The 16920-nt window shown below is 39.7% G+C and overlaps 1 protein-coding gene and 1 non-coding gene across 12 annotated transcripts in view; both read right to left on the reverse strand.

Moving 5' to 3' along the window:
* PPP4R1 (protein phosphatase 4 regulatory subunit 1) overlaps positions 1–16920 on the reverse strand; it is a 65246-nt gene that overhangs the window by 23546 nt on the left and 24780 nt on the right. For all 11 annotated transcript variants that reach the window (XM_032688339.1, XM_032688366.1, XM_032688349.1 and 8 more), the window contains 4 exons: positions 4607–4749; positions 3382–3528; positions 1706–1813; positions 878–943 (listed from right to left, as the gene is read on the reverse strand). In XM_032688339.1, coding sequence (XP_032544230.1) covers positions 878–943; positions 1706–1813; positions 3382–3528; positions 4607–4749 — 464 coding nt within the window. The remainder of the gene's footprint in view (positions 1–877; positions 944–1705; positions 1814–3381; positions 3529–4606; positions 4750–16920) is intronic.
* On the reverse strand, positions 9370–9473 carry LOC116781228. The gene has a single exon (XR_004354823.1). It is a non-coding gene; the product is annotated as a U12 minor spliceosomal RNA (small nuclear RNA).

Consider the following 16920-nt stretch of genomic DNA (forward strand, 5'->3'; position numbering starts at 1 on the left):
CAAATCCACACAACTAAACTTCATTGCCAAACGGCTTGAATCACTTAGTTCAGAGGGAAAAATGCAGCAAATGCTGTAAGTACATAAAAAATGCCCTGAGGGGCACAGTAAGTCTACCTGTCCCAATATCACAACTGCAAAACACTGCAGTCTCTTGTTGAAGTCATCTACACTCTCTCTATATAAGCCCCTTGCTAATTCAGGGCACTGACTTATCAGCCTCTTCTGGCCCTCAGCAAGCTCACTGTCCACATCCTCAAGAGGATAAAGCTTGAAAAGGGATCCCAGTGACTGCCAAGCTGAGTTCTGCTCCCCAGCCCTGTCATGTCTCCAAACCTAGCAGCATCCACCAGCTCCTTGGACACACCAGGGGAAGGGGGGCACTGTTAAGGATCCTCTTCTCACCACTCCATCCAGCTCCCTGCTTTTCCATTTTGAATTTGTCTCTCTTCCCTTTACTTCATTTGTTATTGCCCAGCTTCATTTATTTCCTTTACCTTTCTTTCTCTTCCCCTCCCTTTCGGGAAGGCAAGTGAGGCTTTGTTTGAGGCAGGAAAACTGACTTGAAAAGATTAAATCCATGAACAGTAGCACTGAGTGATGTCATTTAAAGAGACCACATAAGCCTCACTGCTTCCAGCAGTTTATACCCTGTATCTGCAATCTCTCATTGCACTTACGGACATTAGAAGACATATTCCTGCCTACTTCTTGCCTAACATATTTTTGAACTTGCAAATACTCTTTGCCTCCACAGCTGTTTTCCCTACTAAGGGAATGCAGTAGTTGTCTAATCATTTTAGCTGTCCCTCTTTACCTTGTCCAGCTCCACTACTGGATTGTGTTAAAAAGAAAAACCCTTTCAGAAATGGCTTACCAGCATTTCTTCAGTGGCTTGCTGTCCAACCACACTGCAGATGTCTCCAAAATTGGCTGCACATACCTTGCAGACAGAATGCAAGAAATAACAACTAAGACAATAGTTTTAATACAGCAAAATCAAAGAGAAAAAAATAAACAAAACCCATAAAAATGTGTTTTGGTGCAAACTCATTATAAGCTACTTTCCCATTCCATCACTTCCTGTGGTTTTAAAAAAAAAAATATTTCCTAAAGATTAATCAGTCTTTTTTAATCACAGAAGAACCCCAGAACTTAAATGAAAAGGAAGTTTTATTCTCATAAAATGCATTCAAAGTGCTGTCAAATTAAAGAGCATAAGCAGTTATCACAGGAAATAACCTAGTCAATGGCAGGGTGAGACCAAAACACAGCCTCAGCACCTAAATACCATGAGGGAGTACTGGTTTACTTCATCTTGACGAGTATCTTTAACTCCATCTATGCACAGAAATAAGAGCCCAGGTGGCTGAGCTTGTATCAGTCACAGCTGGTTCATGTTTTCATGGCTACCAACACAATCACAAGGAGATATGTCCAACCACACTGCAGATATCTATAGCATAAGGACAAGGAGATTCTTTCTTTGTTTCTAATAATAAAGGTAGGGATTCCGGAAAAAAAAAAATCTCAGTACCCAATATAAAAATCTGTGGAAATGTGAGCTACAAAGAAACCCCCATAGCTTTCACTTAATATATGTTACAAGTGAGATCTAGCAGTAAAGTCATTTAGTCACATGCAAGTTCCAAGGTTGTGACACTCCTTTCATAGATAATCTAGACCAGATGCTCATAATTCATACCTTACGAACATGAAACATTCTGCAGTCACAGCACATCTCGCAAAACCGAGGAAGAACAAGTCTTTCTGTGATGTCCTTTCCCACCATGGAGGCCATTTTACACATAATCTAATGGCAAGACAGACACTAATCAGGGATGGTTGCACAATACACAATTCTGTGTCAGTTAAGCAGAGGCTTTTTACATTTATTTTTCATTCTGATGCACATAATTTTCTTGAAAACTGTGAAAAATGTTGAAAACAACCCCCCGCGTTTTGCATTGGAAAGGTTCAGCCACTTCTGCAAAAAGCTGTTTTTTTCCCCCACTTCCTTGTCATGACGTACCACAGCTGCAGAAGACACTGGACTTTCACTAAATTAAATCAAATTCCCAACTAATGGAGACAACTAGACTCTCAGAAATTACTCTCATACTTTTCCAAACAGACTTAAAAAGTAAAAAAAAAAACAAACAAGTACAAGATTCTTTCACTACTGCAATACTTAATGAATGCGTACACATACAATTAACAGAAAATTCTTGATAATTAATATGATTAAGAGACTTCTAACTTCTGTATGATTAAAGATTACAACATTCCACATTGATCATATGCAACTCCCTAACATGAAATTCCATAAAAAACACCATACCAAAGAAAGAACTCTTCCCTCTAACTGCTCTTTCATTCTGATTTGTAATAAAACTTAAAAAAAAAAAGGGTAAACCAATTATTTTAAAATTTCCTAATCATGTCAGTAGAATTATTTAAATTCATTCTCCTGCAATAACAAATGATTGCTTTTCTAATGTCTAGGAGGTTGATAAGCTACAGAAACTTTTGTCAAGTTTCAATATCTTCAAAACCATGAAGACAGGTAAAACTGCTCTGCTTATACTTTATTTCCTAATGTATTTGTAAGCTCCATCAAGAAGCACTAGAAACTTGGTGTCAAATGAAACAGTGCTGGGGACTGGTTATTGTTTATGAGCCCAGACACATCAGGAAAGTAAAATATTAGATGAGGTCTCTCTCAAGCAAAAAGAAAAAAGTTCACCCAGCAGAAAGCATCAACATAAATTGCAACAATTCAAAGGAAACAGGGAAACATCTTCTAGCATTTCTCTTTTATAAATTAACTAATTTGCTTACTATTTTAATTCAACATAAATTTTAATTATTAAGGTTGTGTCTAATGCAAAAAAGAAAACCACCAACCAACCATGAGTTAATCAATTCAGATGCTTATTATTTTGTCCAATAAAACAAAACAAAATCAATAAAGAGAACAGACATACAGTAAAGACCAATAGAACTGAGGCATCAAAGCTTTTCCACTGATGGACATTTTCCACATCGGCAATTTAAACTTCCATAAAACAAACAGACAAACCTGTAAAAAACTAAAAAGCCAACACAGCAGATGCTTCAGAAGTCAATAAAATTAATCCCCTGTGCTGTCTTGTCCAGCTGGGTTTTTTCCTTTACAGCTTATATAAGCTGTTGAATTTAAATCTAAGCTTGACTGGAGCATAACACAGCATAGGGAAAGTTACAGATTTGTTATGGAGAAGAATATATTTTTTTCTCTTTAGTAACGGATGTGCAACTTGGTGACACACAATCATCACTGCAATATCAAGCATTCAGACAGACTTCAGACTGTTGTGATTTGGTACCGCTGTTACTTACAGCCACAGCCTCCGTCTTCACATCGTCGTTGCTGTCTGGAGCTGTCAGATCTATCAGAACAGGACACACTTTGGTCTCCACATCGTATCTCTCTATGAGTTCTTGCTCCAATAGAACTAACAATGCTGCCTGGCTTGTTTTTCTTACCTATCATAAAAGGACAAAAATTGAACCAAGGAATTTGAAGAGAGGTTCTTGTGCTTAAATGTGTCCTGTATTTTGGAAGCTGTACCTATATATCGACACACCCCTATACTAGTTGCACACAGTGAGAAGACAAGTGCTCCACAAGGACTTTGCAAACACTTCATGTTTGAAACAAACTGTGTTTGAACCCAAGAACACCTGCATATTGTAAGCTAAGGCAATGCTATTCTAAGTGTCCACCTCCATACTTCCCAAAACATGGGACAGCAATGGCAACAGGAGTAGTCATGGCATAGTTCATGCAATACACAAAGAAAAGCAGCACAATTAATTGAGAGTAACATAGGAATGTGAATTTTACTAAACAAATCCTCTTTTTCTGAGATTAACAAGCTTGGCTGGCAAGGAATAACTGCATTTGTTTCTAATGCATTTTAAATTCGGAGACACAATTTTGCTTAGTCCCATTTTAAAAAAAATTGTACAAAAATAAGATACTCATTAATAATTGACTTCATAACTGGCTAACCTCTGCCTCTCAAAAGAGTAATATCATCAGAAAACATTACATACAGCAAGAGACTACATATACTGCAATTCAGCAATTTTGAAAACACCTTTGAGCTCTTTGTTTCAGAGCTCACCAGCCAAATGAAGTATGGAGTATCAACAGAGGCTAAGACAATGAAAAGAATCTCTCTAGCAAAAAAACATCAAGCAGAAGTATGGTTGCTGTATTACACATGAATTAGCAGAATATTGAAAATAATGTATCAGCTAGCATTAGTCAAGTCTGAAATGACTGGAGAAGCCTCTACAAAGCTTTGGGCAATCTAACTTTTACATGAAGAGAAACAAACCACAAGAGTTCAATCCAAAACCTTCATCAGATTGATAAACAAAGAACTGGTCATGAAGGTACATAACGGCATTAAAAATCTGAATTAATTATACCAAGGAGTCAGGTTTTTCACTACTACTCAATGTTGTCATTAAATCATATGATGCTGAATTTAAATAATTTGGCATCACACCAGCTATTCAACTAGCTAGTAAACTCCTGATAGAAGACACTTACCTGGTTATTCTGGTCTGCGAGGTATCGCACCACAATAGGTAGTAAGTATTTGGAAAAAGCATATGGGATTGAAGGTCTGTTTTCTTGACAGAACATAGCAATATGAGGCACCTGTTCCATCAGCTCTGCCCGCACTGTTGGCTCTGCCAGGATCAAAATAAACCCAAAAAAGGCACAATAAATGTTTACAAGCATACTCGAGATACTGTGAGCATAAGCTTTTTACAGTCCTGTACATATCAAGTATGTTCTCAAGTGTTCATGCCAGTGTGTTTATGTCAAGCTTCGTTTTGACAATCACCATCTTTTTGCAAAACCAGGTAAAACTATTACAACTACACTCTGTACTGTCCCATATTCTCAGTAAAAAACCAAGAAGAGGTATAAGAGAGCAACCCACTGAACATTATGAGAACCAGAATCTGCCTAAACTCCTTACGAACATCACCCACCTTCACAGAAACCTGCTAAGCAGAAAGTCAACCCAAAACTAGTACCACTATGAGAAGGAATGAATTGTGTGGGACTCTGGGCCACAGCCTCTCAGGCAGGAAAGATCCCACTGATCAGGACAACCAGCCCTAACCGGAGATGCTGCTTCTCATCCTTTGCTTTTTAAGGCTATTGATGTCTTTGTCAGACAGAGAAGGTCCTGCATCTTTTCAGTTGCTTGTGTTAAACCTTTCAGGTATGTTTTTCATCAAAGCTAGTGATTATTTGAAAAATATTTCATTCAATTTTTAAATTCAGGAAATGGTGCACTGCTTCAATGAGTCCTAATTCCCATAGAACACACACATATATTTGGGGGATGTCAGGAGAAGCAAGAGAAGAAATACAAGTGTGGATTAAATTCCAACTATTAAAAAAACATGCAATTTAAGAAGTAGGACATTATTACATGCCTCACAGCCCACTTGTCCAAAGAGGGGGGAAAAAAAATTCTGAATTAAGTAATTTTGCCCTTTTAGAACTTGCTGACATCTGTGGTTACAATTAGAGAACTGATTACCTATAAAAGCATATAATAAAACCCACCAAATACTCTCTAGTTACACTAATTTGATTTACAATTTTTTAAATAGTAACATGTATACTGTTCACAGGATACATGTGCCTTAATGAATTTTTACTTATAAATTGTTCATGTAAAACTTGATGGTATGACCAGAACCATCTTCCTTGGAATAGCTGTACTTAACAAGATACATGAAAAATACAACCTTTTGTTAAAAAGAAGTATTTAACTTGCATTTGTATTTAACATGGCCAATATGTGCAGTACTTGGCTTTCTTGAACACTAATTACAAGTGTAAACTTAGGCCTGAATAAAACATAACAAAGACAAAGCAAGTACCATGCTGTGTGCAGTCTTTTCTTCACTGAGCACAAAAGAACAGAAAATATCACAGTGCACAAAGTAATCAAATGCCTATGGGCTCCACTCCACTTCTTTCCCTACAGACTTAAATTACTTTTCTTATAGAAAAACATATCAAAGTCATAGACTTACTGAACTGTTTGGGTTGGAAGGGACCTTAAAGATCATCTAGCTCCAACTCCCTGCCATGGGCAGGGACACCTTCCACTAGACCAGGTTGCTCAAAGCCCCATCCAACCTGGCCTTGAACACTTCCAGGGACCTCTGTAAAGTTTACAAAACTAAATCCCAGATAAATCAATACTGAATAGGTTTGCTATTCATTACAATAAAGTAAAAAAAGCCTTCCAGTCTGCTCTGTATCTCTTCCCAAACATTGTCAAGAACACACAGGACAAAAGTCTTTTTGAACGCCATAAGCAATATTGAAATCCTGAAGTTTGTATTGAAGAAGTCTACTCAAACTATGTCAAAGTTTTAGCAGACCTGAATTAACAGAATTTAACAGATACAAAAGGCTAAACTCTAGTGAACACTATGTTTGTAGCACTAAGCATGACAGCTGATCAAAATAAGCACCTGTAAATAGGACAAACTAATAGTTAATGAGATCATTAATTGTGAAAGCTGAAGTCTACATACCATAGTAATGCAAAGAAAGAAAGTATTTCTATTGTAGTAACAAATCTTTCACTTTCTTACAAAAATTTGCCAAAGCAGTCCTTAGAACACAAGCAGGAAAAGCTGTGATTCTTCATTAGGATGAGGGTGAGGGTGTGTCAAGCAAAGTAGATCAGCTGTTTTCGAGAGTTAAGTTGGCAAAGACATCTATTTTCCTCCTACACTTAATTCTGGTCCTCTTATCTGACAAGGCCTAGCTTCTTCAGTTCTGTAAGAGGGGTTTCAAATGTGCTGGAGAAAGAAGTCCTTTAACATGTTAGCTTGTACATGTCAACACACTTTTTTCTATCTTGTGTGACAATCTGCCCAAAGGTGGCTGAGCTAAAACCTTGCAAACACCCTCCATCTGCAACTGCCCAGTATCCGACAGAAAGCATAGCAACTACAGATCGAAGAGTCCTTCCTTGCTGAGCGTGTTTTGAGACAGAGAAAGCCATCAGTACTGTGCACAGTCCCACTTCCAAGAGTAACTCAGTCCCACTTCCAAGAGTAACTCATTTGAAAACGCTGCAGGTGGCAGAGCAGAAAGAGGAACCATCAAGCTGGGCAAGAAGAGATGGAAGGCTGAGAGATAAGAGACAAGGAAGTAAGACTAGTAACTTAAGGGAAGGGAGGTAGAAACTTGATGGACAAGAAATGGGAACCAGAGTGCAAAGCCAGGGCTGGAGGAATGTGTGCCCACCTTTCCCACAAGGCTGTTATTTCAAGACATGCCCAGGACATGATCTAGGGGTACAAGAGGTTTATGTCACAACACTTATCACTAAGATCTCGTTCTCACTTCCTGGGACTCATGCCTTGTTTCTTACAGCAGAAAGAAGATGACTTGGGGGGTGGGAGGGAGAGTAAGCAAAATTAATTTGACTGAGGCTGCATATTTGGCAGCAGTGCTTCTTCAATTGTTTCTGGATTTGCTTCGGGCAGTTCCCACCCTCCCAGAGGCAAAACTTGGAGCTTCCATTTATGCCAATGCAACTGTTCGTGCAGCCAGACAACAAACCATATCAAAGAACTGATCTGGCTGATGCAGCTTTTGCCCCACCACAGCAGCATCATTAAACAGCAATAACTGACACTTAGATTGGTTTCCCTGTGCAATCACACACTTCACTCAAGTAGCAGGACTGTCTGATGACGGAAGCAAGCAAGTGATGGTAAGAGAGGGTGCAGGGACAGAGTAAATGGAGCAAAATGCTGAGAAACCCAATTTGTTCCTTTGCTTAGCATGAAGTTGTGCAAAATGCTCAAGCCAGGCTCTTCACTGAGTAACTGCACATTTGGATTGTAGTCCAAACTCTGTGTCTTCACTGCTGAAGAAATACTACCTCTGCAATCAAAGCCAGTAAGAGCTCTGTACTAAGCCTAACATGAGCCATGTATAAAGCTTCGGACACTGGGCACTCAAGATGAGCAGACTGTTTTGACACCTCTTTGGTATCTCTACAGTTTGCCCACCCACTGATAAAGTAATAGCAACACTCCCTTTCACCAAATTGACTAGGTTTGCTGTGAAATTGAATTAACGAATTTCTTTATGAAGCATTCCAGTAAGAGAGAGCAACATGCATCAAAAACGTAAGATCCTTTTTCCTTTAGAACAGGGCTCATCTATTATGCAGCACTTATGTCAGCTGCCTGACAATACTGAAGATCTGCAGATGTAAAGTGAGCCCCTTTCTTCCTGAGCTACTAAGTAAGCTCTGGCTTAGTGAGGAACACAGGCAGATGAGATAATGCAATTAAAGATTTGAAAAATTAATGCCCAGGAATGAATTAGAACTGTAAAGTCACCTTAGCTCTTACATTCCCTAACTTCTAAGTACACGGCTCTGCGATCTGTGCAAGGTCAATTCAAACCAACAAACAAGTGAGCACTGTGCACGTAACTGGCTGTGTAACACAACACCATAATTCGCTATCAAAAGGGGTTTGTGCTGCTCTGGGGAATTACTGCTGCTATGCAAGAACCCGAACCATAAGCCTACCAATTTAGATAAGAGCTCAATTCTTCCAAAGGCTGAAGCATATGTTCCACTGTGTACTGAATAGAGCCTAATCTTGCAGTCTGATGCTGTTACAGTAAAGTTTCTTTTTTTTGCATTATGTTTCCTCAAGACCCAAGCAACAATGCCAAAAAAATACACTGGAGAGCTTTCTCATTCCCTTCATCTATTCCTCAGCTTTGTCTTTAGCTTCAACATGTGGCAGCTCCAAGCACAGATTCCAGCAGGCTTCAACACATGACAGTGTCTACCACTTCAGTTTAAACTTCTCTGTTGTTTATAATCAAATTTACGGTTTGGTCATTGTGCTGGTTTTGGCTGGGACAGTGTTAATTTTATTCATAGTAGCTGGTACGGGGCCATGTTTTTGATTTTTGCTGGAAACAGTGTTGATAACTCAGAGATGTTTCAGTTACTGCTGAGCAGTGCTTACACAGAGCCAGAGCCTCTTCTGCCTCTCACATCATCCCACCAGCAAGCAGGCTGGAGATGCCTGAGGAGCTGGGAGGGGACACAGCCAAGGCAGTCAATCCCAAGGGATGAAAGGGACATCCCATACCATATGGTGTCATGCTCTGCATATAGACCTGGGGGAAGAAGAAGAAAGGGAGGGGGAACCTTCAGAGTGGTGGTGTTCATCTTCCCAAGTCACTGTTACACATGATGGAGCCCTGTTCTCCTGGGGATGGCTGAACACCTGCCTGCCCACAGGAAGCAGTGAATGCATTCCTCTCACATTCACAGTGAGAACACGGGCATCATCCTGAGTTGTTACTTTCCTTACTCCTAAATTTAAGGCAGCTTAAGCACTGCTTCCAACACAAATCCAAAACAGGGGCCCATATTAGCTACTACGAAGAAAATTAACTCTACCTCAGCCAAAACCAGCACAGTTATCAACACAGGGAATGGAGCATGACAGTATGAGTTAAAATTATTACATGCAGCTTCTTAAAGCATAAGAGCATCCAGCTGGGGAAAATACTGCGTTACAAATTTTTTTGCACTGTACAATACAGTCAGGACCAGACTTCCACACAGTATAAACAAAATCTGGGTGGAGCATTTTGCTTCATGTCAAGTTTCTATTTTAGGCACTCTGGAAAAATCACTGTGTAGTTTTGTTCTCCATAACACTTGCCTGGAACGGTATTTTTCTGTTTGGCAGAGGAAGTATTTTTAAATGCTGCTCTTTTCAAACTGTCTCCTGAAAGTATAAGTCCATGCCTTAAAGTAGCAATGTACTAGAAAAAACACCCCTGCAATTTGTCCAAACAAAAACTTAGAAAATAAGTACTAATATAAAAAAATTAGATCTCAAGAAGCAAATTCATGCTTGCTTTTCTTACTCATTAGTGTTTTATTTCATTCTATCAGATCTTGCGTATTTTCTACAGAATTATACTGAATTGAGTTTTAGAAATCAAGCAAAATCAAGAGAATGACAAAGGACAGTGAAAATAGACTTCCATTTCTTCTGTTTGTGAAACAATTTTGAAAAGAAGTTGCCTGAATAAAATGATGCAGTTCTACCTCTCTTGATTTCCAGCATGAAACCACATGAAACCAGCAGCATATTCCAACCAACATCTCCAGAACCTGGGCAGACTTTGATCTGCACACATAAACCTTCAATTTTAGCTATTTCAGAAATCATCACTTAAATCAACATCCTAAACTGAGTCCAAAATCATAGAAGCAATTAACTGTTTCTTCATCCATGAAAAAACTTACATTTCCCTAGAATTTGACACCATCTCTCATGTAAGTAATGTGCCAACATGCTCACGTAGCTGCTACTAGCACATACACTCAGCTTTCATATACAAATGTGTTTCACCCCTGCTGAGGCTTCTGTATTCCACTTCAGCTATAAGGAAGTAAAGCACCAGTTAGCTGTATGCTGGAAATTATAAGGGGATTATTGCATGGTATTATACCAACTAATTGCTCCAGAACAGTTACTTGTAAATGAAGTAATTATTCCAGAGCCACCTCATAACTAGATTTATTTCACAATGTTTTATTCTGTAACAATGTCCAGTATTTAGAATAAAGTCTGCAAAGCTTTCAGTATCCCAATATGACCATTCTGGAATACAAGCAGCAGTAAATTTCCACTACATTTGCGAGGGGCTATAAGGTTTTTGTGTTGAAAACTGCATACAAAGAATAACTACTGATGATATTAGTGCCACTTTAAATGACAACTGTGATGATGTTTTAAGTATATCTGAATATTAATAATATTGCTTTTTGTTCTTATTAAGGGTTGTGAGCAAGGAGGAAAGGTGCAAGTGCATAGCTCTGCATTAACACTTTCACTCTTTAAAAAACAACTCATAGAGTCATCCCGAGTTGGAATGGACCCACAAGGATCATCTAAGTCCAACTCCTGGCCCTGCACAGGACCACCCCAAGAATCACATCAAGTGCCTGAGAGTGTCATCCAAATGCTTTATGAACTTTGTCAGGCTTGGTGTTGTGACCACTTCTCTGGGGAGTCTGTTCCAGTGCCCAACCATCTTCTGGATGAAAAACCTTTTCCTAAGAGCCAACCTAACACCTCATACACACACACACAGCTTCATGCCATTAAATTTGGCAACAGGCAAACAAAAATATTAATTTATATGTTCTAGAGAAAAATCAGCAGAGCAGAAAACACCTTCACACCCTTCCCTGTATAGATCCCCATTTCTGTATTCATCCTGAATATAAGATCCACAGCATACAAAGGTGCTGATCTGCCAACAGCATGGCCAATAGTACTGGGATTGTATCCAGGACTGTTCTCAAAGTGAATATCACTTGCACGATCAAAGACAAATTTAAATAAACTCTACAGTCTGTCATTCAAGCTTTATCTATCCTCTTCTTTCCCAAAGACAGCTTTCCCTTTCCTTCTTTTTTGCCTTCTACTGACACCCATATTTTTATTTCGATTTCTCTCATTTCCTGTTTTATCTTTCCCTCCAACTTTCCTACCTTTTCTTAAGACAAAAGAAAATCTAGACAAGTAGAAATACACTGTAACCAGGGCCCATCCCTTCTATCTTAGGAGTCCAGCAGAAAGGCTGATGTGTCTGCCGTGTGCTGTTTCAGCAGTCATGTTCTTTTCCCTCAGTAACCAGAAATGGATTTCTTACTGGCTTGTTACAGCAAGGAGTGAAATACAGACTAATGAGAGAGGGTACAGTCATCATTAGTCACCCATCAGATGCATGGAGAGACAAAAGAAGTTTATATCAACCACAGGAAAAAATTCTTAGCGTAGCAGGAGGTGGGAGATGAGGTATGGAAAATCCTGAAACATGAAGATGTGGAAGGGAAGAAAACACAGCTGGAGATAGTGACAGCTGGGAAAGCCAAATATTAGCACTGCCATTAATATTGCTTATATATGAAGACTTTTTTAAATTAAATGCTGCAGTATGTGCTATTCAACAGGTATTGTTGGCATCCCTCACTATACCAACAGCAGTAATTGAACCTTAGTAAAACCATTAAGCACACTATTAAGTAATTAAGGTTGTGAGGCCATCCACATTAAGCCTGATTACAGAGCTTCAAAACTTAACAACCAATTAGTCTAATAATTGTTTTTAAAATCAGTTTGTTTTGCAAACTGCATTCACAATTGATTTTTGCAATAAAGGGACTGCTTTTCATTCAGAAGAAAAAAATTCTAGTTGTCTATATGCAAGTGAAAAAGCACTAGTTCTTCAGGACATCACTTTGTTTTTCTGCCATCATTTCTTTAGAAAGATACCTATACGTATGTATTTCATACTACACTAAATTACCACACATATTTTAGAAATGAAAATAATAGGCTTTTTAAGAACCCTCAGGAAATAAGATGTAAAGCTTCTGGTACCTATTACAAACACACTAAGCAAAATGCCAATAATGCCATAATTCTGGCTGAGGCTAACTTTCAAAGCCAGTTAATCACACTTCAGCACACAATGATGAAACCTTGTAGCATCTAGGCCATTCACAAGCTGGTACCAAAACAAAAAGTTTGAATTATACTAACTTACTCAAGTGAAAAAAATCAGACATAAGGCCCTTGTTCAAGCTCACACGAGTCTGGCTAGTCTACATTTGAGAATGAGAAGACTCAGCTGTTTTAACACAAAGATAAGCATTTTATCTTTAACAAGGGTTTATGGGGGATAACTCCACTTTTGCCAAGCACTGAGCTTCTATGCCAAGCTGCTTCTCAGCCTGCATAGATTCAAAGACGCCATAAAAACATTTAAGTAGAAAGTCATACCTAATATCCTTAAAGAAACAGAGAAATTACAGAAGTGATTAAAAAGCAAATTCAGAAGCAATACAAGATATCTCAGCTGTAACTACTCTAAGGAACTCAGTACCAAAGACAGTAGGGAAGTCCAGAGTTCAGGACTGAAAAATACAAGTGTTTGTTTTCATTGCTGTAGTTGGGTGTTGTGTATGCTGGGTACACTCTTCAATTCCAACCTCATTATACCAACTACTGCCAAAAAAAGGAGAGTACCTCACTTTCTGTGACTTGATTTGGCAAGAGAAGACAAATACCTCAAAATGTTAAAAGAATAGGCATTAAACTAATGAGTATCAGGAATTAGAAATGAGAAGACCTGTACTTAATCATAGTTGAGTTTGACTTTCCAAGTTTGTTTTTATTTTTCTTTATTTATGCATTCAAACATGACGGACCGCAGGATGGCTCTATCCATAGAAACATCTGGCTCTAACCAGCAAGTTAAAACACACAGATACTTTTACAATATCTTCTGATTCCAAATTCAGGGGCTTTCATGTTTTTCAGATAAATTGGAAAAAATATTGTAAATGGAAAGCAGCATAAGGTAAGACAAAAATTAACAAGTCTAGTAATAGCAACTTCAAACACACACACAAAAGCAAGCTCCAAACCACGCAACAAAACCAGAACCCCCAAACAAAAAATGAACAGAGCCCACTGTGCTGCAGTATGAATAACAGTCAAACACATATATTAAGAGATACAAAGCAGATCTAGTTCCCTAATGAATTTTCACATGGTTTAAGACACAAGGATATTCTAATAACCTGTCTTACCGAAACCAGCTCAGTCCAATACTGCAACTGCTCGAGGCACAAGACTCACAGTTAAATTTGCAGAAATTTAATTTGCGGGGCAGATGCAGAATCCAGTGCTACTAGTTTGGCAGATCTGAGACAACTTCTACAATGCAGGAAAAGCCTGAACTGCTGCTTTTACTGACGCTGAGAAAATATCAACCCTGACTAAAAATGTACTCCACCCTTGTTAAATGCAACAAATTGATTTGAGCTCAACTCTTGGCTTCCACTACATTTCTGCCTAAACAAACTTCAATTTGATACACTTAGTTGGTCACCAATGAAAAGCCTAAGGCTACAAAGTTGCTGCAAGAGACAATTCTCTCTGGACACATTTGTCTCATATTATAACTTGAAGTGAAGCTTCATAACGTTTCTGATGCTCCAAACTGTTCACAGGATCACACAAACAGGCATTGTATATTCAGATTTCAGAAGCAGAGCTTTGCTAGGAGAGCACTCTAGAAACAGTAGCATGTCAGTGTTCTCAATTAAAGTGAACAGTTGACTTCCCGCTTAAAGAATCCTTGGAGAGATACTCAATACAATTATGTAATGCTTACAAAAGGCTATTTTTCCTGACTGAGCAAGGACATTCCTTCAGAAAAATACAAGCATGCATTTTAAATTAAGACAGTAATGACAGAATAACAGAAATCAGCAGAATATCTTTTCACCCTTAGAAAGCATTATGCTCTGCAGTTCCAGAAGAAGGGAGAAAAACTAACAGACATTAAACAGAAGAACCATTTTCTCCCAATTCGAGATTTAACACAAGTTTCTCTCCACAGTACTCATACAATAACAAAAGAACGACCTTCATATTCTTTCTGATGTTTCGCTGCTAAAGCCTTTCTTCCTTCTGGTGTTTCAACTATATCAGCTATGTTGAAATCAAGCCCTTAATTCTATCTAAAGCATCTTTAAGCTGGAATTTTGTTGCAGCTCTGTCCACACCATTTTCCCCTTCATCCAATCACTCATCACTTTTCAAGTACTTCTTTTCTCTCACATTTGTTTTTCCTTATTCTCCTGCTTTTGCTCTTTATTCCAAACACCCAGCAGTCCCACTGTATCGATTAGCAACAGCCATGCTGTAATCTACGGAGATGTCCTACTCATAGCAAGGAGGGTGCACAGCAAGCTCACTACCCTGGACTTCAGGAGAGAAGGCTTTTGGCATCTTCAGGAATCTGCTTGATAGAGTACCACGGGATAAAGTCCTGGAGGAAGGAGGGGCCCAAGAAAGTTGTTTACTATTAAAGAATCACCTCCTCCAAGTGCAGGAACAATGCATCCCAGCAAAGGAGTCAGGTAAAAACACCAGGAGGCCTGCATGGATGAACAAGGAGCTCCTGAACAAACTCAAACCAAAAACGGAAGCTTACAGAGGGTAGAAGCAGGGACAGAAAGCTTAGGAGGAATACAGAAAAAGTGTCCGAGCAGACAGGGATCAGGTTAGGAAAGCTGAAGCCCTGAGAGAATTAAATCTGGTCGGAGGGTCAAGAGCAACAAGAACATCAGTGATAGAAGGAAGACTAGGGAAAATGTGGGCCCTCTCCAGAAGGAAGTGGGAGATCTGGTTACCCATAACGTGGAGAAGGCTGAGGTACTCAACAACTTTTTTGCCTCAGACTTCACTGGCAAGTTCTCCAGCCACACCAGCCAAGTCACAGAAGGGGAAGATGGGGACTGGGAGGATGAATAACTGCTCACTGAAGAAGATTAGGGTTGAGGTCATCTAAGGAACCTGAAAGTGCACAAGTCCACAGGACCTGATGCAATGCATTCACAGGTCCTGAAGGAACTGGTGGAAGAAGCAGCTAAGCCATTATCCATCATACTCGAGAACTGTGGCAGTCCAGTGAAGTTCCCATTGACTGGAAAAGGGAAAACAAAACTCATTTTTAAAAAGAGAAAAAAGGAAGACACAGGGAACTGCAGGCCAGTCTCACCTTGGTGCTTAGCACGATCACAGCAAAAATCCTCCTGGAAACTGTGCTGAGGCATATGGAAGATAAGGAGGTGACTTGTAAAAGCCAACATATCTTCACTAAGGTCAAATCATCCCTGACAAATTTTGTGGCCTTCTACAATGGGGTTATAGCAGTGGTAGATAAGGAAAGAACAACTGGCATCATCAACCTGGACTTGTGCAAAGCATTTGATGCTGTATCTTGTTATGTCCTTGTCTCTGAACTGGACAGATGGGTCACTCCATGGATAAGCAATTGGCTGGATGGTCGTACTCAAAGAATTGTGGTCAACGGCTCAATATCCAAGGGGAGACCATGATGACTGGAGCTCCTCAGGCATCAGTGTTGGGATCAGCTCTGTGTAACATCTTTGTCAGTGACATGGACAGGGGGATTGAGTGCACCCTCAGTAAGTTTGCTGACAACGCCGAGCTGTGTGGTGCGGTTGACATGCTGGAGGGAAGGGATTGCATCCACAGGGAGCTTCACATGCCTGAGAAGTGGGCCCGTGTGAACCTCATGAAGTTCAACAAGGCCAAGTACAAGGTTCTGCACCTGGGTCAGGACAACCCCTGGTATCAATACAGGGTAGGTGGAGAATAGATTGAGAGCAACCCTCAGGAGAAAGACTTGGAGGTGTTGATTGATGAGAAGCTCAACACAAGCCAGCAACGCGCACTCACAGTCAAGAAAACCAACTGTAATCTGGGCTGCACCCAAAGCAGCAAGACCAACAGGTCAAGGGAGGGGATTCTGCCCCTCTATTCTGATCTTCTGAGAACCCACCTGGAGTGCTGTGTCCAGCTCTGGGGCCCCAAACATAAGGAGGACGTGGACCTGTAGCAGCGAGTCCAGAGCAGGCCACAAAGATGATCAGAGGAGCACATCTCCTACAAGGAAAGGCTGATAGAGTTGGGGTTATTCAGCCTGAAAAGAGAAGGCTCTGGGGGGACCATATTGCAGTGTTCCTGTACTTGAAGGGGGCCTACAAGAGAGCTGGAGAGGGATGTTTTATAAGGCCACGTAGTGACAGGATAAGGGGTAATGGCTTCAAACTAAAAGAAGTAGGTTTAGAATAGACTGAAAGCAGAAATTCTTCATTATAAGAACGGTAAGGCACTGGAACAGGTTTCCCAGAAGTTGTGGATGCCTCA

This window comes from Chiroxiphia lanceolata, chromosome 1 (assembly GCF_009829145.1).
Source record: "Chiroxiphia lanceolata isolate bChiLan1 chromosome 1, bChiLan1.pri, whole genome shotgun sequence".
Taxonomy (NCBI): Eukaryota; Metazoa; Chordata; class Aves; order Passeriformes; family Pipridae; genus Chiroxiphia; species Chiroxiphia lanceolata.